Below are 26,893 nucleotides of genomic sequence, written 5' to 3'. Positions count from 1 at the left end.
TAAATTCCCTGTGTTGAAAGTGACCATAGAACTTTTGGATACTTATATTTTCTGTCCTGTGCTTGTGAAAGTGAAAAGTCGCTCAGTCGTGTCCGACTCTTTGCGACCCCATGGACTGTAGCCCACGAGGCTCCTCCATCCATGGGATTTTCTAGGAAAGAATACTGGAGTGGGTTGCCATTTCCTGTGCTTACAGTATAGTAATTCCTCTTGTAATTCCCAGACCTTCAGTAAGTCTTTTGTAAACAACCACTTGTACAGAATGGTTCTTCAGGAATAAATGAGGGGGGTGGGGCAGTGGTGACGGCTAGGATGAAGTGGGGCAAAGAGGAGATAGCAGCCACTAAGAAGGAGAAATTTAGAGAAGGCCAAGAATTTCTTCTTAACCTTGGGGTATCCTTGGGGAATCACCACCTATGTATTCAAGGGCCAGGTAAACCTAGAGGCCTGGGACCCTTGAGGTCATTCGACGCTACACATGAAAGGTTAAAGCCTGATCCCCAAGCAACAGAAACAACCCCCCCCCCCCCCCGCCCGATTGTGCAGGATCAGCATGGATGGGCTGAGGTGCTCTTTAAGGACTTGAATACAGAGAATTCATAGAGAAAATTGGAGACTGATATTAAGAACCATTCATCTCACTGAAGAAACTGCATACTTAGGAAAAAGAGCAAGAAAAACTGCATATTTAGAAACCATAACAACAAAACAGAACTGTGTGACCTGTTCGCATGTGGATCTGCGCATCCTTAGTAACTGTCACCATGGAAGCGAGGCAGTCTGACGGGGTGCCTTCTTAGCACAGTGTATACAAAGGAGAGAGATAACAGCTCGTCATGTAGTGTCTCATACCTTCCTTATTTATCTGTGTTGATCCTGTACCTCTGACTATTAGCCTCCGACGCTTCTCCTCCTAATAGCACCAAGCACAGTGCTAAGAATATATTAGGCACTAAAACACATATACTGATTGACTGAATTGAATAAATTATATTTCTGCTGTGTCTTCCTTTCTAAGCTATAGAGAGAGTCGCCCAACCGAAATTTGATTTTAAAAATGACTCCTGGGAATTCCCTGGCAGTCCAGTGGTTAGGACTCTGCAGTTTCGCTAACGGCAGGGTGGTGGGGTGGGGGTGGGTTCAGCCCCTGATTGGGGAATTAAGATCCTGTAAGTCTTACAACAATCTCCCCACCCCGAAAAAAAAAAAAGAAAGAAAAACCTCTTATATTTATCTAGAGGATCAAAACTAGGCCATTTTCCTAATTGGACTGCCCCAACGTGCATTTCAGATTGGAGGGGGTGAAAGGACAAAGATTAGGTACTCTAAGGCTCTTTATCTTATTAGGAGACTAACATGTGAGTAGTAGATAGATGAGTAAGTAAATTCACTTGCATCAGTAAGGCTGTTCAAGGCCCAGAGGCTTTTTGTGAAGACTTGCAGTGCTGTTTTCTGCTTGGATGGCAAAACAAGGTTGGCAGCGGTTCCTGAGTGAGTAATGTCAGGCCTGGGTTAAAGCCCAGAGGACAGGGAGTTCCCCAGATTTGAACTTCAAACTGAGAAAGCTTTTTGGGCACCTTACATTCAATGAACACTCAGCCTGGGAAGCCTTCTTATTATAACGCTTTGAGTGAATGATAATCTTTTAGTGTAGCCTTTTCCCTAATATATTTAACATTTCATTTTAATTTGTCATCTGTATAATTGCCCTGCATGTCAATAACTTTCATTTCTACTCTTAATGTTTTGTTATTTCACATTTCTTTTTTAAAGTATTTAAATGTAGACATAGCCTCTTTGTTTTAATAGCTGGGGAGGGGGGGTGCTTAAGTTTGCCACTTTTAAATCTGGGTTCCTTTAGTTTCAACAGATTCTCAGCATGTGCCACCTCCAACTTACAGATTGATATTCCAGTCATGTTTGAGGCTGAAAACAGCTGCAAGAATTTGTCCTTAGAATTCTTTAGCAGTTGCTTCCAGTTGATAAAGTCCAAATTTGGCTGGTTGGTGGATCAGCTACTGGGATGTGATTACCATCATGATATCACCCCAATGGGACAAACCAAATGGGACCAGCCTCTCATGGAACAGGCTGCGGAGGTCACCACTGCCAGAGAGGAACAGGTTAAATCCTTCCAAACCTGCTAAGGAATTTGACCTAGTTTCTGGAAATTAGAGTGTATGATGAAAAGTATATTTGGTTGCAAATGTGTTTCTTTCTTTCTCAAAATTACTTTTGAACCCCTGTGAGATAGGAATCTCATGGACTCAGGTACCACCGTTAATAAGCTTGATTAATTCAGTATGAAGTTTGGGGAGCAGACAAATAATATGACTTCATTTTATGAAAAGAATGTTTAGGCTTATAGTGGTGAACGTCTGTGGAGACACAGTTGACATGCTTCCAGCACTCTCGTCTCCCATCCTTTGACCCCTCTATTTAAAACAATGGCAGGCACAGGTGCTCCGTCAGTGTTGAAGAAGTGAGGGAACGAATTTGAAAAGCTCCTCACAACCTGACTCCTAACTATACTTTTCCAGTTGTGGTATATCCAACTGCCCTCTCCCCAAAACATCCAATTTATACTTTGGCAAAATAGTTAGTGAGTTTCCTAAAAATCTCTCCTGCTTTCCCACTTCTGTACCTTTGCTGTTACTGTACCAGTGGCCTGGAATATTCTTCTCTCATATCCCAGAATATGCAAAAGTTACTGTTTTTCAAGCCTCATCTCAAATGCTACTTCCTTCATGAAAATTTTACTGATGATCTCAATAAGGTAAATCCAAGCCTCTTTGCCTTCTAACTCATAAAACTCTGTACCTCCTGGTCATTTATTCTCAACTATTTTATCACATAATTATCTCTGTAGTTAATGTATTACAAGCTTGCCATATAGTAATCTTGAAGATTGGCACTGGGTCTTGTTCATCTTTACAGTAACTCGCACATAGTTGATACTCAGTAGTTGTTGTTATTCAGTCACTCGGTTATGTCCAACTCTTTGTGACCCCATGGATTGCAGCACGCCAGGCTTCCTTGTCTTTCACCATCTCCCAGAGCTTGCTCCAACTCTTGTCCATTGAGTCAGTGATGCCATCCAACCATCTCATCCTCTGTCTCCCCCTTCTCCTGCCTTCAATCTTTCCCAGCATCTGTCTTTTCTAATGAATTAGCTGTTTGCATCAGGTGGCCAAAGTGTTGGAGCTTCAACTTCAGCATCAGTCCTTCTAATGACTATTCAGGACTGATTTCCTTTAGGATGGACTGGTCTGATCTCCTTGCAGTCCAAGGGACTCTCAAGTCTTCTCCAACACCACAGTTCAAAAGCATCAATTCTTCGGCACTCAGCTTTCCTTATGGTCTAACTCTCACATCCATACATGACTACTGGAAAAATCATAGCTTTGACTGTGTGGGCCTTTGTCAGCAAAGTAATGTCCCTGTTTTTAATATCCTGCCTAGGTTTGTCATAGCTTTTCTTCCAAGGAGCAAGCGTCTTTTAATTTCATGGCTGCAGTCACCATCTGCACTGATTTTGGAGCCCAAGAAAATAAAGTCTGTTACTGTTTCCGTTGTTTCCCCATCTATTTGCCATGAAGTGATGGGACCAGATGCCATGATCTTCGTTTTTTGAATGTTGAGTTTTAAGCCAGCTTTTTCAGTGTCCTCTCTCACCTTCATAAAGAGGCTCTTTAGTTCCTCTTTGCTTTCTGACATTAAGGTGGTGTCACCTGCCTATCTGAGGTTATTGATATTTCTCCTGGCAATCTTGATTCCAGCATTTGCTTCATCCAGCCCAGCATTTTGCATGGTGTACTCTACATATAAGCTAAATAAGCAGGAAGACAATATACAGCCTTGATGTACTCCTTTCCCAATTTGGAACCAGTCCATTGTTCCATGTCGGTTTTAACTGTTGCTTCTTGACCTACATACAGGTTTCTCAGGAGGCAGGTAAGATGGTCCGATATTCCCACCTCTTCTATAAGAATTTTTCAAGTTTGTTGTGATCCAGACAGTCAAAGCCTTTAGCGTAGTCAATGAAGCAGAAGTAGATGTTTTTCTGGAATTCTCTTGCTTTTTCTATGATCCAGCGGATGTTGGCAGTTTGATCCCTAGTTCCTCTGCCTTTTCTAAACCCAGCTTGAATATCTGAAAGTTCATGGTTCACATACTGTTGAAGCCTGGCTTGGAGAATTTTAAGCATTACTTTGCTAGCATGTGAAGTGTGTGCAATTGTGTGGTAGTTTGAACATTCTTTGGTGTTGCCCTTCTTTGGGATTGGAACGAAAACTGACCTTTTCCAGTCCTGTGGCCACTGCTGAGTTGCCATATTTGCTGGCATTTTAACAGCATTTTAAGCAGCATTTTAAGCAGCATTTTAACAGCATCATTGCTTAGGATTTGAAATAGCTCAGCTGAAATGCAAAAGTAGGAACTCAGTAATTAGTTGTTGAAATAATTATGGTATTCAATTTTACTAATGCTGTACTGTGAACCCCAGAAAATTGTTTTTATCAGTTTTCTTAATAAAATATAAATGTTGTTCTCATAAATGGACACTATTTAAACTCCCAAATAGATTGGAGTTGTATTTGTCAACATTTTCTTTCTAGTTAATTCTGTAAAAGATTGGAGCCCTCATTAAGACAAAAGGACTCTCCCTTTGTGTTTTAAATGATCATGGGCTTGTTTAGTCTTTTAGTGACATCACTAAAATTTATATCTTGTGTTCCTCAGAGAAGATCTTTTGAGTATTTTTTTCCTAAGTATGTATATATCATTAAATTTTAATTCCTCTGATCATTCATTTCTTTTGTTTTCACCTGTGTTACTTAAAGTTGGCATTTCCATCCATTTATCCATTTACATGTAGGGCAAAGGTCTTCATGGAGACTTTTGGAGCTGTGCTTTCTGCATATTATTAAACATTTTTTCTACAAATGATCTCGTCTTGACACTTAGTAATAAAACTAAAAATTCTCTCCCATTTTTAAATAGTTAGCTATCACCACATTGCAAAGGTTGAAGAGAGAGGAGATGAAGCACAGATTATCCAAGAATTAAGGCTGGAAGTGAATTGAAAGCTTCCCTCTTAAAAGCAAGCACACCACTATATGTTTTATTTCCTAAAACTTCTAGTTCTCCTGAGGAAGGCATGTACTATCTCATTCAGAAGATTCTAAGGATTTAAGACAAAAGATGAGAAGAAGTGGAAAAAACTGTCCTTTTCAAAAATTTGGGATGGTCTTTATTCTGACTGCTACATGAGTAGCAGTCCCAAATTATTACTTTCCAAGTCTCGTAAAAGCATTATTCCTAAAACAAATGCTGCTTCAGTCAAACCCTCACCAGTTTTATTTTAAATGAAATTCTCTTGTTACCACATTAGAGCCTTGACTCTCTATGTCCTGTCTTTTTGTTACTCTCTCCCCATCTCATTTCCTTCTTTTCTAGTCATATTTCTGTCCTTCTTCTCATTCTCTTTATTCTAAGTTATAATGTATGTACTTAAAATACTTTCACATTTTTAAAGTAATTTCATATTCTTCCTGTCTTAATTAATGTTTTTCAGAATATCCATTTCTTATTGAAAACATCTGTTGAGCATCTGTGATCAGTCAGATCCTGAGCTAGGTAAGGAGATATAATCACAAACAAATGATATAAGGCCCCTGTAAGGAGCTCATAGTCTGCTGGAGATGGCATTCATTAAGTAAATAATAACATAGCTTATTTGTCTAATAACTCAAAGTCTATGATAGAGTGGAGTTGAAGGTAGCTTTACTGAGAAAGTGATATTTAAGCTGAATATTGTGAATACAAGTATGAATGAGGTATGAAGGGGCTTGGCATGCTCAAAATAAAGAGAAAACATGGGGGGTGGGGAAGGATGGGAAAAAAAGAGAGAAGACAGATGTGGTGGGAAAGTTTTGAGCCAAGGGTAGAGTGATTTGAGGGGAGATAGGTAGGGACCCAGAGAAGGCAATGGCATCCCACTCCAGTACTCTTGCCTGGGAAATCCCATGGACGGAGGAGCCTGGTGGGCTGCAGTCCATGGGGTCGTGAAGAGTAGGACATGACTGAGCGACTTCACTTTCACTTTTCACTTTTATGCATTAGAGAAGGAAATGGCAACCCACTCCAGTGTTCTTGCCTGGAGAATCCCAGGGATGGAGTCGCACAGAGTCAGACACGACTGAAGTGACTTAGCAGTAGCAGGTAGGAACCAGAACATGTAATGCCACTATGGGCCAGGTTATATATTTTGGACTTAATCCTAAGAAAAATGAAAAAGCTATTGGAAAGTTATAAATAAAAAGGCTGTAATCAGATTTTATTATTTTAAAAGTAACTGTGGAGAAATTTAAGATTCAGGAGACCCCTAAAAATGCTATTGCTGTAACATAGATGTTAATGACATTGGTTTGGACTAGTAAAGATGGGAAGAAGTATGTGTTTTGAAATTCTATTCTGGACAGAATTCACAGGACTTAACACTTCCCTGTGGATGAGTTTAGATCTGTCCTGTCTAGAGACAGAGGGGGAGGTGAAATGACTTCTCTTGAAGCATAAGAGTCTTACTCAAGATTAATTCATGATAATATAGTAGTTCATGATGGAAAGATGTGAATAAAAGAAGAGGAGACTTCATCTTATTAGAATATAAATGCCATGCCATAAGCCAGGGATTTTTAATTCCTTGTTTACTACAGTATCTCTAGTGGTTGGAATAGTGCCTGGCACATACCTACTAAATAAATAGTTGTGGAATGACTGCCTAGTGCCGCAGTTACAGTACAGAAACTAAGCGGTTGCCTTGGCCAAGACTCTAATTATAAGAAGAAAAATTCAGATTAAATTTGCCGTCACACCTCACATTGTCTCTCTAAAGAGGCAATGAGAGAAAGCTTTGTTTTTGTTTATTTATTTACTTTTTTGGCTCTTCCTGGTCTTGGTTGTGGCACATGGGATCTCTAGTTATGGCATGTGTGATCTAGTTCCCTAGTCAGGGATCAAACCTGGACTCCCTGCATTGGGAGCGTGGAGTCTTAGCCCTTGAACCACCAGGGAAGTCCCAAACCTTTGTTTTCTAATCATGGGAAGCTGGAGAATTTAAGCTAAGCAGCCAGCTGGTCTATAGGAATAAAGATGCACAAAATACTTGCCTGGGCAGCTCGGCTGGGACCAGGTGAAGGTCCTCGAAGCCTAGTGGCTTAGCAGGACCTCACTGTTGGAAACCACAGAGAATCTGAGTGTATCTGAGTGTGTGGGCTAAATTCCTGACTTTAATTATAAATGGAAATTCATCATTGCTTATATCACACATCTGTGAGACTTATAGATTGCGTCATCAGCAGAACCCAAGAACAAAAGAACAAAAGCCTATCTACAGTCATCTTCCAGCTCTCCTAAACTGAATTTTCCAAGTTGAAATAGCCGAGTCTAATAGTAAGCTGAAAGCAGCCGGTTCATCTAGTGTCTACTCCAGAGGCTGGAAAACTGCCACTTGTGGGACCAGTTAGCCTGTAGCCCATTGTTTACTTTTTAACAGCTTTATTGAGATATAATTCACATACCCTACAGTTGCCCTTTTAAAGTGTACAGTTCAATGGTTTTTTGGTGTATTTATTGAGTTGCACTATCTTCACCACAATTGATTTTATAACATTTTCATCACATATCCCCAGAAAACCCTCACCCATGAGCAGTTCCTCTCCCTGTTGCCAAAACCTGCCAGCCCTCGTATTCTTTTTTTGTGTTTTGTCTATAGATGTGTGTTTTCTGGACGTTTCTTATAAGTGGAATCATACAATAGGTGGTTTTTTTGTGACTGGCTTCTTTTACTTAGTATGTTTTCAGGATTCATCCAGGTTGTGGCACAACAATGCTTCTTTCTTTTTTACTGCCAAAAGAATGAAATGGATGTTTCCACATTTTGACTATGATGAATAATGCTTCCATGAACATTTGTGTACAGTGTTTTGTGTGGACATATATTTTCATTTCTCTTGGGTATATACGTAGGAGTGGAATTGCTAGATCATATATAACTCCCTGCTTAGATGTTTGAGAAACTGCCAAACTGTTTTCCAAGGCTGCTGTGACATTTTACAATTCCCACAGTAATGTATGAGGGTTGCAGCTTCTGCATATTCTTGCCAACACGTGTTATTATTTGTCTTTTTGATTATAGCCATCAAGGGGTGAGGAATGATATCTCATTAGGTTTTGTTTTGCATTTCTGTAATTTACAGCTTATTTTTATACAGTGTGAAAACTATGAATGGTTTTTCCTTTTTTTTAATGTTGAAAAAAATCAAAAGAAGAATATTTACCTGAAATTTCAATTTCAGTGTCTATAAATAAAGTTTTAGGGAAATACAGTCTCACCAATTTATTTTGTATTGTCCGTGGCTGCCTTTCTCCCTGCAACAGAGCTGAATAGTTACAACATTTGACTGCATGCCCTGCAAAGCCTAAAATGTTTACTGTATGTTCATTTACAGAAAATATAGTTGGATGATACTTGCCTACAATGTAGTTGGTGAGACTGCAAAGAATCTAGGATAGGAAGGAGGAAATATCACTGTCCAGTAGAAATGGATTTTTAAAAAAATAAAAATAGGGGATGCAAACGAGCAGAACAAGGGAGCTAGTCAGGATGTTATAGGTCTTAGGGAGACTACCGTATTTTCACTTGAGTCATTATTATAAGATCCTTCCATATCTGGGCTCTCCACATCATGCAGTCCTCTCCCAGAGTTCTATTCCCAATCTACTGCTCTGGTTATATATTGTTCATCAGAAAGCTCCAGGGATGTCCCATGCCTGCAGACCTCTTCTTCAGGAACACTTAGCCAGTGTCCTACATGATCTGCCCAAGTTAATTTTCTGACGCTTACCTTCTATCGAAGATGTGCATTCGCTAAGTCGCTTCAGTCATGTCCAACTCTTTGCGACGTCATGGACTGTAGCCCGCCAGGCTCCTCTGTCCATAGGATTCTCCAGGCAAGAATACTTTACCACTGAGCCACCGGGGAAGCCCTCTGTTGGAGACACCTCACCTGAAGTTCAGGATTTTGTGCTTTCACTCGTACTTTCTTTTCTACTTGGAATGCTTTTCTCTTCTCCAAATCCTAGACACATTTTATTATTATCATAAAATATTTCAAGCATACAAAGATAATAATATAGGGATATCTGTACACTCATCACCAAGCTTTGTTGAATCTTTTGCCATCTTCTTTAGTTTGAAAAAAAATTTGCACACTTATGAAACAATATTACCTGCGTAGATACTTTTAAAATCTCCACAAATACTAAATCTTCTAAGTTCGGCCTTGTTAATGAACCTAATCAGAATTAAACTTCTTTCTGTGATTTCCTGTAACCCTTTCTTTCTACCTATACCATCTGACTTATTCTACCCTTGTAATGTCTTCTTTAAGTGTTCCGTTATCATTCCCATAGAGTGGTACAAAGATGATTTTAGATAGTCCAAGGTAAAGGCATTTAAAATGTTTAGAATTGTGTTTATTTAAAAATGCATATTAGAAATATGTAAGCACAAGTATTTAAAAATGTATATCTAGAACATCAACTCCATGATTTCCCAGATACTCTAAACTAGGTAGGGGTACTAGAAAAATATGGAGTAAATAATCATGTTAGAAAAATATGGAGTAAATAATGATGTTAGAAAAATATGGAGTAAATCATGTTAGAAAAACATGGAGTAAACAAAAATACAGATGATATGGTAAAAGTTTTGAAGGTTGTACTCAGTTTAGCTTAGAGAATTTAGCTTTTTAGAACAGAGACCCAGTTTTATTAACTTTTGTATATCCTAAGTATCCAACTAACTCCAAATTAAGTCGAACTAAATCCAAACTCTCTGGGACAGCGAGATCCTTGAAAATTGTATGAAACCTCCCAAACCTCTGACAGACCACGTTTAGACGTTGTCGCCATATTGAGCGTCCCCAGCGCATATGCCAAGGACAGATGGTTGCTTTTTTTCCCCCTGTCTCTTCCCTGTCCATTATGACAAGGTGCCCCAGTTGGGACTTGATAAATATGAAATAATGCTAATAACAGTCATCATCTGAAGGAATGAGGACTCAGAGTTGCCAGAATGCTGTCATTCGTATCCACTTCAACAGACCAGTCTCAGCAAATTTCAGTCTATGGGCCATTTTAGAGAATATTTCTCCGCCTCCTTAAAAATCACTGTTTTGTGGCATCTTTTCATTACTGTTAACACAGAACCATCTGAAGTCAACTGAATTGGCAACTGAATTTGGTCTTGAGACTTGGCGGCGAGGAATCGTTTGGTCGTGTAGCAAGCCCAAAGCATCATGCTAGCCAAATTATGTCATACAGTTACCAAACTGCTGTCCAGTCTTCCAGCTTCTCTGAGTAAATATGGCCTTCTCAGAAGTTTCACCCCTCCTACCCAAAAATGACCTTGTATGCTGTCAAATATCAGAGAATCCTCATTGTGATGAAATCTTTCACTCTATGTATTAGTATTTCCTTTCTTACAGCCTGTGTTTTGAGGTGGTGTTTTGTTAATATGGGGGGCGTCAGGGGAACCCCTGATGCTTCTGAGTCACAAAAGAAGATCAGAACATATTAAAAGTTTGGTTGAACCCCCAAAGCTTTACTCATGTTAGACTGGATATGCTTCTCAACAAAGCCCGAGAAGCTTCTCTAAGTAGGTTTAACTTTTGCTTCTTAACTCCCACTGCTGAGGCACAGATCTTTCCTGATTCTAAAATTCCACACCAAGACTGGCTTCTAGCCAGGGTACAGATATAACCTTATTACTTTATCATCCAAATGAGGACACTATTGAAAATGTAGCAGAGTTGCTGGGGGAAAAAAAAAGTCTAAACCACCCAGGACACCATGATGTTAAGTCACCACACTTAAAATATTGTGAGCCGTTTAGCCTCTGCAGCAGAGCCTCTCAAATTGAGGTCTGGACTTCAGCTTGAAAGTCTGTGGAGTTTCTTAGGAAGTTTAAAGTTTCGTTTTTATTTCAGTGGAATGCCTGTTTTTGCATTGTTTATGTTGGGTCATTGTTTGTCCCTAAGTGGGGGAACTTTTGAGTGTCCTCAGCCAAAAAGAGAACAAAAGTGGATACTTCCCTGGTGGTCCAGTGGTTAAGACTTCTTTGCCCTCCCAATGCAGGGGGCACCAGTTTGATCCTTGGTTGGGGAACTAGAATCCCACATACCTCAGGGCGGGGTGAAAAATAAATAACACTGTGGCTATGTAAATCAACCATATTTCAAAAATTTTCTTTTAATTTAAAAGAAAATTTTAAAAAATAGCAATACATTGGAGGAAAAAAAGAACACAAGCAGATTTCAAACACAGTGAAAAGTTCAAGCCAAGGGACAGTCCGAGGTTAGTGTAGCCTGTACGTAAAGATGTGTAGTAGTTCTGAAGAGCACAGTGAAATGTGATTTCAGTAGACTGAAGAACTTAAGGGCCTTTGTGATACATTCTACCATCTTCATTTTGTGAGGAGAGGTGGACTTTGAGCAAAACATCACATGTGACATTGATACTAATTTACATTTAATTTTGTAAACTTTTAAACTATACACTTGTGCTGATTTTATAAGAACATATGGGGGCTTCCCAGATGGCTCAGTTGGTAAAGAATACACCTGCAATGCAGGAGTCACAGGAGCCGTGGGTTCGATCCCTGGGTGGGGAAGATACCCTGGCAGAGGACATGGCAACCCACTCCAGGATTCTTGCCTGGAGAATCCCCCAGAGTATGGCAGAGGAGCCTGGTGGACTTCAGTGCATGGGGTCAGAAAGTCGGACACGACTGAAGTGACTGAGCACAAAAGAACAGTTTTCTCACACCTAGATCTGTGTTAGCACATATTAAAGAAGACTGACAACAAAAATTAATTTAATGTTGAAGATCAGCAAGAATTAAAAGTTTAGCAATCAAAAATCCTAGAGCAGTTGTGTTTTTCTGTCTTCCTTATCCAATTTTGCCCCCTGGTGGATTCAGTTGGTAATAGAGGGAAAATGTTGTTTATAGTTGCCAAGTAGTGTTTGACTCCTGCGACCCCCATGGACTGTAGCCCACCAGTCTCCTCTGTCATTGAGATTTCCCAGGCAAGAGTACTGGAGTGGGTTGCCATTTCTTTCTCCAAGGGATTGTCCCTACCCAGGAACAGAACCCATGTCTCCCGCATTGCCAGGCGGGTTCTTCACCATGGAGCCACCTGTGAAGCCCCAGGATGTAAAATACTCCCTTTATAAATGTGTCCTTTCCAAATTCATTTGCAGGTTAGCTGTGCTGAAGACAGAGTAATTTCTGTGTAGGAACAATGTTCTAAATAATGGCTAATATTGCAGAATAGCCTACAAAACCCCACAGTGGCCCTGTTCCACTTGATCTACACCCGCCACCCTCCTGTTCTACCCTGCTGCTCCTGCTAAGTCACTTCAGTCGTGTCGGACTCTTTGTGACCCCATGGCCTGCAGCCCACCAGGCTCCTCTGTCCATGGGATTTCTCCACAAGAATACTGGAGTGGGTTGCCGTTTCCTTCTCCAGGGGATCTTCCCAACTCGGGGATCGAACCTGCATCTCTTTTGTCTTCTGCATTGGCAGGCGGGTTCTTTACCACTAGCACCACCTGGGAAGCCTCTTCTGTCCTCCGTGCTGGCAAAACAAGTCACTTAACCACTGTCCCTACCATCGCCACTAATGACTCCGTCTGCATCCCCACCACAAGTAGAAAGAGGAAGGAGGGGAATTAGTGGCTCCATCAAATCCAACATCTTTATTTATAGGCACAACTTATGCCCTGCAATCCTATACCTCTCCTGGGGTCTTCAAAGGAGTGGACCACCCAGAAGGAAACTTAATGGTCCCCTTTGCCTCTCAGAATCTTAGGGCAAATATTAATCTTGCTTTCTTTTCTTTTGTTCCACCTCTAGCCCCTCTTAGTTCTCCAAAGTCACCTTCCAAGTAGAAGACAACAAGAAAGGAAAAGAAAAATTTTTTAAAAAGGAAAGAAAAGAAAACCCTTTGCCCCAAGGTTTTTCCTAAACTCAGAAGCCAGAAATCTCTTGACATACAACCAGTACACCTTCAAAACCTTATCTCCTCCAAGTTTTATAGCTTCCTCATCAGTCCCTTCTAGGGACTGGCTCAAAGAGGAAGGGTTGAGGGCAGAAGCAGTCCTGGTCCTCTCCGTGTTCATCATATACTATCCGCACTTAAGTGGCCAACTGTTACTTGTGCCGTGTGATTCCAAGGGCTCCTCCCCAGTAAGGGAGAGTGACAATGTGGACCCTGTTGTGCTGAGACAAATATAAATCCATTTTAAAAGGATTAGGAGAATTCTGTGGAATACCGTCTAGTCCATTTAAAATAACAAAAGGGAAAATGATTTTATGATTTTAGCCATGTTTAGCCAACTTTTAGGAAACAGTTGGAAGAACAGATAAGTAAAATACTTATGCTGGTTACAGTGCTTGATTGTGGCCAATAGTTTAATTTGGAATTACACTAACATTGATAAAATGCTGTAAAGGTATTTAAAATAAATGAAAATGTCCTTATTCTGTTTACCCATTGCTACCTAATAAACCACCCCAAAACTTAGAGACTTAAAACCACACTTTTTTTTTTTTTAAGTCAAGCTCATAGAAACAGAGGGTAGAAAGTAGTTGCTAGGGGCTGGGATGGGGAAATTGCGAGAGGTTGGTACTTCTCCAAGCTTTTAATGGTACAAACACTTTCAATTATAAGATGAATAAGGTCTGAGTACCTGATGTATAACATGGTCACCATAGCTGATAACACTGTATTATATAATTGAAATTTGCTAAGACAAGAGAGCTTAAATGGTTCTCCTCCCCCTCAAAAAAAAAAAAAAAAAAAGATATCTATGGGAGGTGAGGGATGGATTAACTTGAGTGGGGGTGAGGGTTGAGGGTGGGGAAAATCCCTTCACAGAGTACAAGAATATCAAATCATCACATTGTTTACTTTACCTTACAGTTTTATTAGTCAATTATACCTCAGTAAAGCTGGAAAAGATCCAGCCCTTTATTATATCTCACAGGTCTGTGGTTGGCCTGGGCAGTTCTTCTAGAGGTCTTACTTGGGGCCTTTTCATGAGTTTGCAGCTGGGCTGGCGCTCCTGAGTGGTCTCCTTCTACATGTTTCTTTAGCCCATGCTTTCAACTCAGCATAGAAGAGGCACTTTGTAGAATAGCCAGATATTGGGATAGCACTATCCCAGATGCTGGGATATAGTCATGAATAAGACGAATGAGGGCCAGACCCTCACGAAGCTTACATTCTTAAACTCCTGCATTGCAGAAAATAAGTAAGTAAACAAATATAAAGTGAGGTAGGTGATTGGGAGGCCACTTTTGGAGTGATCAGGAAAGCCCCCTTTGAAATGACACTTGACGATCTAGCATTTGCTAGTGCAAATGTCCAAGGCTTGGAAGAACTTGGAGGTTTAAAGGAAAAACATAAAAGGCCCATGTGCTTAGGGAGTAGTGAGTGAGAAGAGTGAGTGGATTAGGTCCCAAAGGTAGTCAGCAGTCAGGTCATTAAGAGTCCTGAATGCCATGGTAATGCCAGGATTTCATCTTGGGTCATGGGAAGAAAAGAGGTTTAAAGTCATGCATTGTATTGATTTCCTTGTTCAGAAGAATAGTCCACTCTCACCTTAGAGCAGGGTTTTGTGAAGAGTCAGGGATGAAAACACGGTAATGAAATAGTTTATTGCATTAGGTGATAGAGGTTTGGACAAGAGTAGGGTAATTCAGAGAAGTCAGATTATTCATATATTTTGAAGGAATTTCCAGTAAACGCTGCTGATGGATTGTGCTTGGAGGCTGAAGGGAAAGGAGAAAATGCTAAAGTCTCCCAACTGCCTCTTTTGAGTGGCAGAGTGAATGAAGTAAAATTCACTGAGGAGGAGCCGTCTGGTGGAAGAACAGATTTCTTTATGCGGGGAGAAGGCAGGAAAGAAAATTTTAAATTCTATTTGAACATTTTTTAAATTATATTATGCCCACTTAATAATTTGTAATTGAACTGTTAATACATGACTTAAGGTTCACCCAAATCTGTGCAAGAATAAGCCATGTTATAACAAAGTGCCATGCTACCTGGGAAATTAGAATTAATGACATGTATTTAAAGTATATGTTCTTAAAGTGAGTTAGTGTTTCTGTTAGGATAATTGCTACCATCGATTGAGGGGGTTTTTATTTGCTTGAACCGTATGAGATTGCAGATACTGGTAATTTTGAACTTGAAAATGGCAATGCCATACGGCTTGTCTCTGTATTCCAGCCATAGAACTATTTGTTTACATATGAATGAATGAATATTCACAAAAACCCTTCAGGTAGACTTTCTATTAACTTATGCTTGATAAAATGGAAGTTCTGAAAGAAGTTAAATAACCTGCCGAAAGTCTGCTAACAAGTAGATGGGCAAGAGTCAAAACAAGATCGTGCTGACAAAGCATCTGGACTCTTGGTCACAAGGTTATACCACCCCTATTTCCAGCCAGAATCATTCTGCCTTCCTCTCAATGTAAAAATCTTCAGATCCAAAAGACAGATATACAGGAGTGCTTGGTCTGATGGGATGAAGAATTGCTGACTGTCTTCCTCCTACAGAGAGCCAAGTTCAAGTGGAACTTACAAGTCAGGATTGCATTTTAGAAGTAAATACAGTGAACAAAGAGAAATCAGAGTGAGTGAGTTAATACTATTAAAGGTTGCTCAGAAATTCCCATTAAATGCATTTTTTCAAGAAATTTCTAGCTTCTCTTCTACATTTATCACTGAAACCCCTCTACTATACAAATACATTAAATAGAAAACAAGTGATTCTAACCTGAGAGAAAATATAATGCCACCGGCTGAAACATGTCACCAGTCGACAAGCTGTGACCACTTTTAGCGAATGCCTTATAGCATGTTTAATACCATATTTAATATCATACTCGGGCATTTCTATACCCTGAAAAGTGGTACTACAAGCGCGAGTCAGTATGGAAATAAGTAAAATACATCATCAATCACAGAGACTTTAGGCTTTTCCCTCTTAACATAGTTTCTAGATTTCAGTAAAATGAAGAAATTCTTCATATATGTATTCTCACCCTGTCTGTGAATCAATTAGGAAAACTATAAGGACAGAATAGCAAAGTCTGCTTGATCAGTTAGTAATTAGCTGTTTAAATCAAAGGTTAAAAAAAGTTTACACGACTGAAAAGCTTTCTGTCCACCCTTGGGAAGAATATTTCCCATGCAGCTCTTGCATTGTGAATGTCAATGAGAGCCTACAGTCCTTGGTGATGAGCAGTAGAAATAGTCACCTAATGAAATCATACTCCTGCTAACATAAAATTGAATTTTCAGTTTAATAATGAAATGAATCTGTTCTTCAATGCTGTATAGATTAGGGGCTGAGTATAATATCTAGTCCCAAAATTGGTCCTGGAAATAAGGGCGGTACTTATTAATCTCTAAGTTCTCAGCCAGCTTTGATAGTAGTTTAATAAGTACCAAAACCTAAAACTTCCCGGGTGGCTCACTGGTAAAGAATCTGCCTGCCATTGCAGGAAATGCAGGAGACATGGGTTCGATCCCTAGGTGGGGAAGATCTCCTAATGGGGAAAATGGAAACCCACTCCAGTATTTCTTGCCTGGATAATCCCATGGACAGAGGAGCCTGGCAGGCTACAGTCCCTGGGGTCACAAAAAGTCAGACATGACTCAGCAACTGAGCATGCATGCACTGAATCCTTACTGCTTCCACATACCACGCTGTGTGCTTAAGCAATACCTTTTCATTTAAATCTAACAACCCTCTGGGATGGGTTATACTTTTGTTTTGACTAAGGCTTAGAGATGTTAAGTAACTTCCCAAGGTCCGAAACTAATGGGAGAGAAGAGGCAACACGGACAAGAAGGCAGGTGGGAAAGAGACCCCCGAGCCCCCTTCAGAGCCTCGCCTCTCCTAGCCCAGAGCCAGGGCACCGCCTGGAAGCCGAGGCAGAGCTGAGGCGGTCCTCTTGTCATTCTGCAGGCTGCATACTCATCAGTAGTCAGCCTACTGTCCCGTCATTTTTCCAGTTTCAAGTGTTGCTTGCCTTTATCTTAAGAATCTTTTCAAATTCTCCTGTTTAACCATCTCTTGGGAATAACCCCTCATCTGACAGCCCGGGACACTCATAAACACCATTTTGCTTGCTAGATTAGAAAGCAGAAGACTTGTAATCTTGGGTGCATGACAGTGCAGAAGGCTCAGACACTTTCTGGGGCGATGCTGATGACAGCCAGGAGGAAAATGCTTAGTCCAAAGAAAACAGTATGGTTGAAATCAATGTACAACCAGGCACTGAGCCAGGGTAGCAGAGGAATGCACTGCCTATGACAGAATGCTAAGAAGTGTCTCATCACCAGCAGAGAATGTCAGAGCTGGAAGAGAACTTGGAGAACAAGTTCTAACCTAGCCTTCCACATAGCAGAGGAGGCCCTGAAAGGAGATCTGGCTTTCTCCAGGTCAAAGAGCCGGTTAGTGGCTTAGCCAGAACCAGAAATCAGATGTCCCGAGTTTAATTCTCTCTCCACTGCGCAGCACAGGCAAGTCTGGCTTGGGGGCTCTTTCTTTGGTGCTGGATTCTTCTCTGATTCTCCCTTATGTCAGTTGAAGGAAGGACCCAGTTCCTGAGTTCTTAAGAAGCCCAAATCCAATAGCTCAGCAGGGATGCCAAAGTGAAGGTTTTAGTTTACTGCTGTAAGATATATAGTAAGACATTTTAAAAATAATTGGAAGAGCCATAACTGCTTATAGACAGTTTCTCTTTCATAGAAATTCTACAAGACTGCTCTCAGTAGCCCCGGGTTCGTTTAGGAGTGGCAGAATGCATTTAGCTTTGTTGAAGCAAGTCCAAGCTTCTTTCCCCATGATAAATGAGGAACTGACCTTTCTTACAGCTATGCCTATGTTCTTCTGCTCCTTCTTCCATGAATACTTATATTGCTAGAATTTTTACAGGTGGTGTCATCCTTTTGCCCAGTATTTATATGCCCCACAATTTATTTTTGGATATGTCAGTGGCTTCATGCCAGTCACCATTATTACACCAAAACTCATCAGGGTGCACTTTCTACATTTGCTCTTCATAGGTTTCTGTTTCTTTTATGTCTTTAGGAACTTTTTCTTTTAGAAAAATGTTAGTCTTCAGCAACACTTTATGTCATTGTATTGAACAGTTTCTTTTTTGTAGCAGATTAAAAACTTTAAAGATTTCTCTTAGGTATTGATGGAACCTTCAAATAAGATCTTTTTTGTAGAATACAGGAATAGCTGTATTTCTAATAAATATTAAGTTGACTTCCAATTAACATTTTATACGCTTATTAACATTTCACAGATTGTTTCTGTTCAACCAATTTCAGAACTTCATGAAAAAGTTGAGTGATAGGTTGGGTAATAGGGTAACATAATGGGAGCCTTTTTTCCAATGCTGGCATGTGAATAAAGTACCTGCAGATCATAACAAGAAACAAAATAGCTTTAAAAACAAGACTTTTCACACCAGTCACATCATTAAATACATACTTACTGGCATAAGGCTGTTGAGTGTGGGAGTTGAACCCACAAGACTGCCAACATTTAGCCCTCCAATCTCCTCCATGTGTGACCTAGAAGACCTCTGATGTGTGAGCTTTGCAGCTCACTGAAGCACTTCACTTCAGCAAAGAAAGTGAATTGCATTAATATGTATCAGTTATCAAAGCATCAAATAAGGAAGCGAGGACTGTCCTCAGCACAGTGGGAGCTGAGGCTCCTGCCTCTCGTTTTCACAGGCCACACACAGTGGGGAGTGGAAATGAGTCAAGCTGGATTGAGTGAAGCTTGGCCCCCCACCAGGACCAAGTCGAGGGAAAAGGAGGGTTTGTCCCCATGGCCTCAGTGAAAGTACAGTTGACCCTTGAGCAACATGGGTTTGAACTGCATGGATCCACTTGGGCTTGGATTTTTTTCAGTAAGTATACATAAATATAGGTGTAGAACACTGTACACAAGACTTGTATTGAAGTGGATAGCCTATCCTTACATAGGCATAAGGTCATGTTTAATATAAAATTGATAATGTGTTAGTTTTCATATTACTGTTTCTAACTTTGCTTTCAAAGAATTACATACCATACAATATGCTTCTCTTTCTTGTAATTGGAGAAACTGTATCTATCAGCCTATCACCACAGGTGTTTTTTTTTTAAGTAACAATGTTTCCAATACTATATTATGAATGTGACTGTAATACTGTGTGCCATAAACATTTTATTATGATTCATTCATTATTGTATAAGCCAGGTTGCCATGAAGCAATCATATTGCCGCTGCTTTGTTACCAATGCTTGAACCGTTATGCCTGTACATAAATATAAATTTCTCTTTCACATTATCTTTTCATTTCTTTTGCCTAGTGACTGTAATATGTGTAACATCTACAGTGCTTTGTATCATATAAGACAATATTAATGTAGATACTTACAGATAGACAGTTCATCTTTTAAAGACAACATGAACTTCCTATATCAATAAATATGATTTTCTTAATAATATTTTCTCTAGCTGACTTAATTGTAAGAATGCAGTATATGATACATATAACATACAAAATATGTATTAATAAACTTTATGTTATCAGAATGGCTTCTGGTCAAAACTAGGCTATTTGTTAACTTTGGGTGGAGTCAAAAGTTATATATGGATTTTCAATCATGTGGGGTGTGGCACCCCTAGCTACAACACTGTTCAAGGGTCAGCTACTATAGGAAAAAATCAGGGAAGAGACAAAAGTAAGAAAATCTTTAGCTAGACTCTTGGACGGCTTCAAGCATTGCTTCTCAGCCCTGGACACACATTAGCATCACCTAGAGAGTTTAGTGCCCAGGCGCCACCCCAGACAAACTGAACAGTTACAGCATTTCTATAGGTGAGACCTGGGTATCACATGTAAGAAGGATAACACTAGGGACAAAGAGAGGAGACAGTGGCACACTAAACAGTGCGTTATCTGCCTAAGGGGGTAGCTGCTTCTGAGCCCTGGCCAACTATTGTCATGTAGGCATGTGACACTATTGTTGCCATTGTTCTGATTTTTAAATGTGCATAACTATTTTTAAGACATTGATTTACGTGACCCATGCTACAACACGGATGAACCTTGGAAACATCATGCTAAGTGAAAGAAACCAGACACAAAGGCCATATGTTGTGTGATTCTGTTTGTATGAAATGTCCAGAACAGGCAAATCCATAGAGACAGAAAGTAGATTAGTGGTTGCCGGGTGCTGGGGTGTGACAGCTTTATGGGTAACTTTTGGGAGTGATGAAAATGTTCTGCAATTAGATAGGGGTGGTGGTTGCGCAACACTATGAAATATATTAAAAGCCACCGAGGGAATTCCCTGGTGGTCTAGTGGTTAAGACTCTGTGCTTCCAATGCAAGCGGCCCGAGGGCGATCCCACATGCCACGTGGTGCAACCAAAACGAAAAAATAATAATAAAATCTTGGCAGTTCCCTGGTAGTCTGGTGATTAGGAATCAATACTTTCACTGCTGTAGGCCTGGGTCAAAAAATAAAGTCTTTAAAAGTAAAAAAGCTACTGAATTGCACCCTTTAAAATGTTTAAAATGGTGAATTTGATGCTATATGAATTTTACTTCAAAAACAGTGAGGAAGAAATTAGGTCACGTGCACCAACTCATAGCGGGACAACCAAAGCCCTAACCAGAGTGGAACCTATGCTATAAAACCACATGGAGGAAAAGCAGGATTGACACTGGCCTGGTAAAAGTTTTTAAAGCAAACCTTTAGGCCACAACACATGCCTTCCCATCCTTGTACGTCTGTCTCCGTCCAAAGTAATAACAAAGCTACGCCTGCTGCACCCTTTTCATCTTAAGTTAGACACAACCTGGGTTTTGTTTTGTTCTTTCCTTTAAAGGTGCTAATGCAAAGCTAGACCGCTAAGAGCATTTGGCTTTGCCGGCCTATAAATAGAAGTAGGAACCCCTGAGGTGCAGAACAAGCTGGCTGATGAAACAATGCTCTCTGCTGTTTCTTTCTTACTGTTTTGTTATTGAATGTAAGAGAAGGGTAAACGAAACAACAGAAAAGAAAACTCTAATAGCTGCATTCATCATTCCTGCTTTATCAATTGTTTTTCTTTCCCAATGGCTGGGTTAATTCACAGCCAATTATATTGTCTCCTCCAGTAGGGTTTCTTACTTTCAGTTACTGACATGTTAAAATCATTACCAGTTCTGCGAAATAGATGCTGGTTGCGATAAAGACAGTGAGAAACAGTTCTTCCCAGAGAGCTTTGATGATTCACTGGTCTCTTCTGGCCTAGGATTGTACTTCAAGTAGCAATAGTTCTTAGACACCCCCCCACCCCCAAATCCTACTATTTTATCAAAGTAAAATATATTCAAAACAAACATTAGAATTTCCTCTTGTCACTTAATCTTCTAAATATTGGGCTGTGTTGTAGTTTTGGACGAAAATAAAAAATGAGTGGATTAGAGTCAGACTTTTTCTTACCTGAATTCTTCTCTGTAGTTGTTCCTAATATACTCAGCTAAAGTCTTGCTGTATTGCAGGCAGCTCTTGAGGATGTAAAACTGCTGGTACAACAAGACCGCTCTGCCGGGACTTAGCAGCTGAAATGAAGCTGAAAGGCCCTTCACCACTTGTTTCACAATACTGGCCACAAAAGTAATCTAGACAAGGGAAACACAGTTACACACACGCTGCATGCCCCCTGCAAGGGCACCTGTTTAGCTGGAATCTCAACTAGAAATCTAGGCTGAAGTCCTCGCCACCCTGACACCGATGCCCTTGCGTTGCCCTATTTCTTACTGAATTAGTACTAAGAGATCACCAGACAATAGACTGACTGGGTTTGCCAGCTGCCTCCCTAAAAAATTGGATCAGAACCAGACCTGCCTGTCAAAGGAGTTTGACTCCAAAGCAGAAGAGAACATTGGAAGCCTAAATTTAGGAGTTTGACTCCAAAGCAGAAGGAGAAATTGGAAGCCTAAATTTAAGCTACTGTAAAAAACAGAAAGGAATACTACTGCCCTTTCAGGCTCTAACCAGAAGGTCATTCTGGATGCTCATTAAATTAGCGCTGACAAAATTTGCCTTTTCTATTCATTGGCTACTGACCCTTCCTAAGTAAGGCAGGTGATCTGAAGTTTCCCCAACCCAGATCCATTTACACATATTGACTAAACATTGTGTCAGGCAAATGCAGATTGAGATCAGAGAGTCTGGAGCGGGGAAACAAAGCAATGCCCATTTGGGAATTAAATTTTTAATTTCTTTAGCATCTTGCTGTAATCAAGAAAGAGAATCAGCCAGAGCTGACTGGCGTGCAGGTATATTCAATGATTCCACAAGTTTCCCTGCTTGCAAATTTCTCTCAAATGGTCTGTTTCTACCCACACTCTTTAGAAATAGGTTACTGAAGTGTTCAACACTGTCAGTGGGCCTTTTGCCATCTTTCATCCTGACATGCTTTATGGTCACGGGCTGGCCACATGCTCAGTTCCTTTGGTGAACCAACCCTAGAGGTTGATAAGAAAACTTTCCTGTCACTTGGAGTTCTTAGGAGCTTAAATTTCACACAGTAGTTTAGATGATGAGGCCTGCAGACACCCCACATAAAAAGTAAGGGTCTTGCATTGTGCACATATGAGCTACCGTTGCTGGGAGTGACTGTAACTTTACAACACTCTTTGAAGTCGGCCTGAGACTGGTTAGAGTCCATGTCTGCTAAAGGACCCAGGTTCCTGGCTCAATCTCTGTATGAGGCAGTTGGCTGTAACTGACAAGGGTACCCTCTGACTGCAGTCCGGTTTTTATAGATATATGTCACAGAGGTCTGGCAACTGGATTCCCTAAGACAGACTCAACATCAAAATAGCTCAAAGCAGGAAACCGCTGATGGTTAAAAGAAGCATGTTCACGTATAGAAAGAGAACATAATTCCACATGTCAATCCTCCATTAGCAACAAAAATTTAGTTGGCATTACTACCTTTTGAAAAGATTTCCAATTAAATCTATGTTGACTACACAGGCAAATACATGAATGAATAAAGGGGAAAGTAAGTTTGGGGAGATGAGAAGAGATTAATGGATAAAGCCTTTCTTAGAGTTAATTCAGCAGATATTTTATTTAACAGCTATATGTGCCTGGCACAAAACACAGAGCTCCTACCCTTATGGCCCCTGGAGTTTGGGAAGAAAGACACTGTATCAGTCATGATAGACTAGGTTATGTGATAGTAATAAATCTCACAAAATATCAATGCTTTGTTTAACACAAGGAAGGTTTATTATTTGCTAATGCTGTGTGTTCCTTAAGGATCAGTAGGGGTTTCTGCTCATTGTAGTCACTGGTCCACATTCCAGGGCCATATGGAATGTTACTAGTCACCCTACCAGAAGAAACAGAGGCAGGAAAGCATGCACTGGCTCCTAAACCTTTGGACAAGAAGTGACCTAGGTTACTTCTGCTCACATTCCACTGGCCAAAGCAGAACAGAGACCCACCTAATTCCAAGTGGGTAGGGAAGTGCACTGCTACTCCGTGCCTGAAAGGAGAGAAGCCCAGAATATATATGGACACTAATGGCTACCACAAGACAGAACCAAATAATAACACCGACAGTGTAGACTGCAGCAAGTCCTATGTAGAAAAGGAAAAAGTTTCCATGCTCTGACAATGTGTGCCCATGATGGAAGACTCTGATATAATCGGAATGAGAGATTCATCACCTCCACCCCACATAAGGAAGGGGCACTGAGGCCTGAAGGACGAGTAGGAGATAAGTAGGTGTAAAAAGAAGAAAAAAGCACTTCAGGCAGACAGACAGAGGGAATGGTAAAGACCACGTGATGGAGCTGGGAGTGCCAGGGTGGGCAGTGGGTATGAGACCCACGTAGCTGGCAGAGCGAGGGGCCAGATGAGGCTGTAGGGTCAGAACACGCACAGCCTTGGAGGCCACAGTAGGAAGATTTTAGTCTTCATTTGTTATGTCTTCATTTATTATGAGCACGTGATTTAAAGCAAGGGATGACATAATCAGATTTTTTATTTTGAATAGATTCCTTTGACTGTCGTCTGGTGGGAAGATAGGACAGACCACGTACATGCAGTTAGAGTGTCAAGGAGAGAGATGGTGATAACACAGACCAGGATGGCGGCTGCCAGGACAGAGCGGCCACAGTACTAAACGCGTTCTACTCACACTCGCCAACTCACACTCACTGTTTAAGATGAACGTGCATGTTTTTCACTTAATTATACAGCCAGTGTTTTAAAATTCTGTTTCCTACATATATCTTTGGGCTTTTCATTAAATAGAAATCACATTTAAGATGTTATTTCAATATCTTAAACATTCAGTCCCCAAATAGAAAAACATTTTATTTTGACTAATAAAATTATCAAATGTACATTTTTGTCTGTTTTATAAACTTGACCCCTTATAGAGAAATAGTCATTAATTAAGCACGAGAGCATCTGTTTCAGCAGCCTTGAGTGATAGTTTTATTTCTGCTTCTGGGAGGTACTCACTATGGGAGGACAACTTTGTAGAAAGGATATTATCCAGCTAATAGCAAACTGTGCTGACTCCAATCCAAGATTTCCCTAAAAAAATGCAAGGAAATAAGCAAGTTATATTCATGAAGTTCAAACGTAGCTAAAAAGATACTCATTTTCAAATACATTTTATCCTGATTAATCAAATCCTTAAGATCAGTATTTAGGAACATAAGCTAGATGAATGACGTAGGAGTCCTATCATTTAAATCACCCAATTTTGGAGATTATCTCTAATACAAGCATTTTAATTACAGAATATACATATCATATAACAGGGTTTCCCAGGTGGCTCAGTGGTAAAGAATTAGCCTGCCAATACAGGAGACGCGAGTTTGATCCCTGAGTTATGAAGATCCCCTGGAGAACAAAATGGCAGCCCGCTCCAGTATTCGTGCTTGGGAAATCCCGTGGACAGAGGAGCCTTGAAGGCTATCATGCATGGGGTCACAAAAGAGTCAGACATGACTTAGTGACTCCACAACAACAGTATATATCATATAATGATCATGACATGTAAGATAATGGCACAATACAATATGTATAATAAAACCACTGTACCTGCTGAAAGACAAGAAGTATCTCATACAAAAGTGCTGTAGCTGTGTCTGTATATTCCAGGATAAGCTTCTGTAACTAGAATTTTAAATAGTAATCAATGCGGTATCATTGGCTGAGCCAGAAACTAATCATTTCTTCTGGTTCTCCTTAGGTATTTATAGAAAGAATTTATGATCAATGGAAAGTATTAGTGTGGTTAATTTTCTTGTTCTGTTTGATTCAATCATTCTCAAAAAAGTGGCTCTCATATAATGACTGCACATATAATAATGGCTAAGAAAGTGGGTCAGGAAAAGAAGATACGGCCTACAGAATACTGACATGCAGAAAAAGGCCCACTCATGTGCAGTGTCCTTCAGATCAACCGTCCTGCTTCCTTTCAAGAATGCAGAAATAGACTCCCCAGGACTGAAGTAGGAGCTTCTCCAGGGAATTAAGTCTTATGCCCAGCTTGAAGGATAACTCCTTCTGTGGTATGGGTAAATGTAGAGGTAGAGACATTTTGTTGTTGTTGTTGTTCTCAAGAAATTCAAACAGTTGGTGAAGCTGTCTCCTAGCCCACAGGCCACTTGGTGCATGAGGACTGTGTCTGCAGGCATGCTGCAGGCCCCACATTTTCCCTAACAGTACTCTTTGCAAGGAAGAGTTCTAGTTTGAAACCACCTGCTCTATTAGACCTTGGAACCAGAATTTATATAATCTGCTCATGGCTTCACTCATAGCCCAGGTACAAAAGACCAGCAGGTCCAAAAACAGGAAATTCAGACCTGTCTATACTGCTTACTTGATGTTTTCACATGGAAATATCAAAGGCAAATCAAATAAACTAATCTAAAACCAAGCTCATTATTTCCTCTTTAAACCTAGTATATCTAACATTAACTCTTTATATTTTTATGAACTCAGTTTCCTTAAAATTTCTGGAATCTTTCCTCTTCACAATTACCATCTTCCTTTTTCCATTTATTTATTGAACAAACATGCATCAGACACAGTAGTCATTGGAGTCCCATACTGTACTGATGGAGAGTCACAGAGACGTGGTCACTGCCCTGGTGGAATATACAATCTAGTGGGGAACAGATATCAATCTAATAATCACATAAATAAATGCACAGCTACAAACTGAGACAAGGGCTGTGGAAGAAAGGCACCGGAAGTTAGGAGCGCTCTAAAAAGAAAGCCTCGTGTTGTTTGGGGGTCAAGGAAGGCTTGCTTCTTGGCCCCCGTCATCCCTCAGCTGGACGACAGCACTAGCTTCTTACCACCTCTGTCAGTCTTGTTTCCATCCTCCTCTTTTATCTCTAATCCACTCATCCCACTGTTGAAATGGGTACTGCAGATGCTCCATATACCGTCTGTAATAATATTTGATGTTATATTTGACCAATTAATGCCTGTCTCTTCAACCTATGAGGGCAGAAGTTGTGTCTATTTTGCTTTTTATGTGCAACCTGCTGCCTAGCACACTGTTTAGCTCATAACAGACACTCAATAAATGTTTATTAAATAAATGAGTGAATTTAAGAACTTTCTAAAACATAACTCTGATTGTGTGTTCAAGAACTATCAAATCATGTCCACCCTTTAAAGAAATTCTGTGTTGGCCGC

General features: G+C 40.2%; 2 protein-coding genes across 3 annotated transcripts in view; one reads left to right on the top strand and one right to left on the bottom strand.

The window, feature by feature from the left end:
• Nucleotides 1–26,893, top strand: part of XPOT (exportin for tRNA) — a 154,307-nt gene that overhangs the window by 11,126 nt on the left and 116,288 nt on the right. The gene's annotated exons all lie outside the window — the stretch shown is intronic.
• C3H12orf56 (chromosome 3 C12orf56 homolog) overlaps nucleotides 17,150–26,893 on the bottom strand; it is a 76,531-nt gene continuing 66,787 nt past the window's right edge. The window contains exons 10-13 of the mRNA XM_043888177.1: nucleotides 25,283–25,357; nucleotides 24,695–24,769; nucleotides 21,650–21,828; nucleotides 17,150–18,575 (exon numbers count right to left, since the gene is read on the bottom strand). Of these exons, the coding sequence (XP_043744112.1) occupies nucleotides 18,449–18,575; nucleotides 21,650–21,828; nucleotides 24,695–24,769; nucleotides 25,283–25,357 (456 nt within the window). The 3' untranslated portion in view covers nucleotides 17,150–18,448. The remainder of the gene's footprint in view (nucleotides 18,576–21,649; nucleotides 21,829–24,694; nucleotides 24,770–25,282; nucleotides 25,358–26,893) is intronic.

Source organism: Cervus elaphus, chromosome 3 (assembly GCF_910594005.1).
Source record: "Cervus elaphus chromosome 3, mCerEla1.1, whole genome shotgun sequence".
NCBI classification, from domain to species: Eukaryota; Metazoa; Chordata; class Mammalia; order Artiodactyla; family Cervidae; genus Cervus; species Cervus elaphus.
This window is presented reverse-complemented; position numbering and strand designations above follow the sequence as displayed.